This window comes from Aplysia californica, unplaced genomic scaffold, assembly GCF_000002075.1.
Source record: "Aplysia californica isolate F4 #8 unplaced genomic scaffold, AplCal3.0 scaffold01776, whole genome shotgun sequence".
NCBI lineage: Eukaryota > Metazoa > Mollusca > Gastropoda > Aplysiida > Aplysiidae > Aplysia > Aplysia californica.
The window spans coordinates 4391-5562 of record NW_004799046.1 but is presented as its reverse complement, the minus strand read 5'-3'; the positions used below and the strand labels follow the sequence as shown (position 1 = coordinate 5562).

The window sequence follows — 1172 nt, the reverse complement described above, 5'->3', positions numbered from 1 at the left end:
GTTGTTGTTGTTGTTGTTGTTGTTGTTGTTGTTGTTGTTGTTGTTGTTGTTGTCGTTGTTGTTGCTACTGCTGCTGTTCAGGAGGGGGTTGATAAATAGTTTGTTTGGATTGTTTTACTTATTAGCTTCTCCTTCTTCTTTCCAGACTGCGAGGACAAGTTTCGAGTAGCTTACTGCCCCCTGGTGCTCAAATTCGGCTACTGTGAGCGGACCTACTTCCAAACTATGTGCTGCGAGACGTGCACAAGGGCTGGGGCTATCCCCTTGCAGAGGAGAGGGTGATCTGGCCCAGGGGAGACAATCAGTCAATTGATAAATGACACAAGTATCTGTTGGTTGAACACAAGTGCTATATCTGTGAGAGTTAGGTGTTTGGTTGTATAACTAATTCATAGGCAGGGATTGGTATTATTGAATGGGTTTTGTTTTTTTATTTTTTTATTTTTTTTAGTTTGACGTCTGGAATTTCAGCTAAGTGGGGCTTTTACCGGAGATCGTTTAATAACTTCTCGAAGAGCAGGACGAAAGAAAGTGATTTGAAAACTAACCCTGCACCATTCTTAAAAGTATCTTTTTCGCATGACGTCACAGTGACCCAAATGAGCCCCCGGGATGTTAAGACCCAGGGGTATACGTAGTAATAGGTCCCCAAAGTCAGAGTGATGAGCTGAAATGTACTTTTTTTCCGAAAATGCCGAACAATGTGACCTACTTTAAATCAAAAATCATGTTGCTGTTGTTTTTGTTTTGGGTTTTTTCTTCTCTATTATTCTTTTGTTCGTTTCTTATGAGGACCCAACTTAGGGTCTGTTTGGGGGTTTTTTCTTTCTTTCTTTTGGCTGGTGTTTACGGTGCTCGCAATTGCATAAGGTCATATGAGCGCGCGGGACACATTAAACTTTTTCAGTTGCCAGGAAGTTTTGGATTTTCCCGGGTAGCGGCCGAAGCCTATTGTTGTCGATTTTAGACCACCAAGGGATCTTTAACGTGCGCAAATTGCACACGGACCCTCAGAGATTTTTGGCCCTTGTCTGAGAAGGCTAGGTGTCGATCTTACCTACCAGAAGATCAGGGGTTGGGCTGACAGACAGCAGTAAGAAGGGGCCAAGGAGTAGCGGTAGAAAGGCTGCAGAAAGAGTCAGGAGCCCAGAAGAGGGGGCATATGAGGTGAA

The 1172-nt window shown here is 43.7% G+C and overlaps 1 protein-coding gene across 1 annotated transcript in view; it reads left to right on the top strand.

Moving 5' to 3' along the window:
* Positions 1-1000, top strand: part of LOC101847859 (A disintegrin and metalloproteinase with thrombospondin motifs 6) — a gene marked incomplete in the record, with an annotated part of 30085 nt that extends 29085 nt beyond the window's left edge. Inside the window, 1 exon segment of the mRNA XM_013090987.2 lies at positions 146-1000. Coding sequence (XP_012946441.1) covers positions 146-282 — 137 coding nt within the window.
* Between the last annotated feature and the right edge of the window lie 172 nt (positions 1001-1172).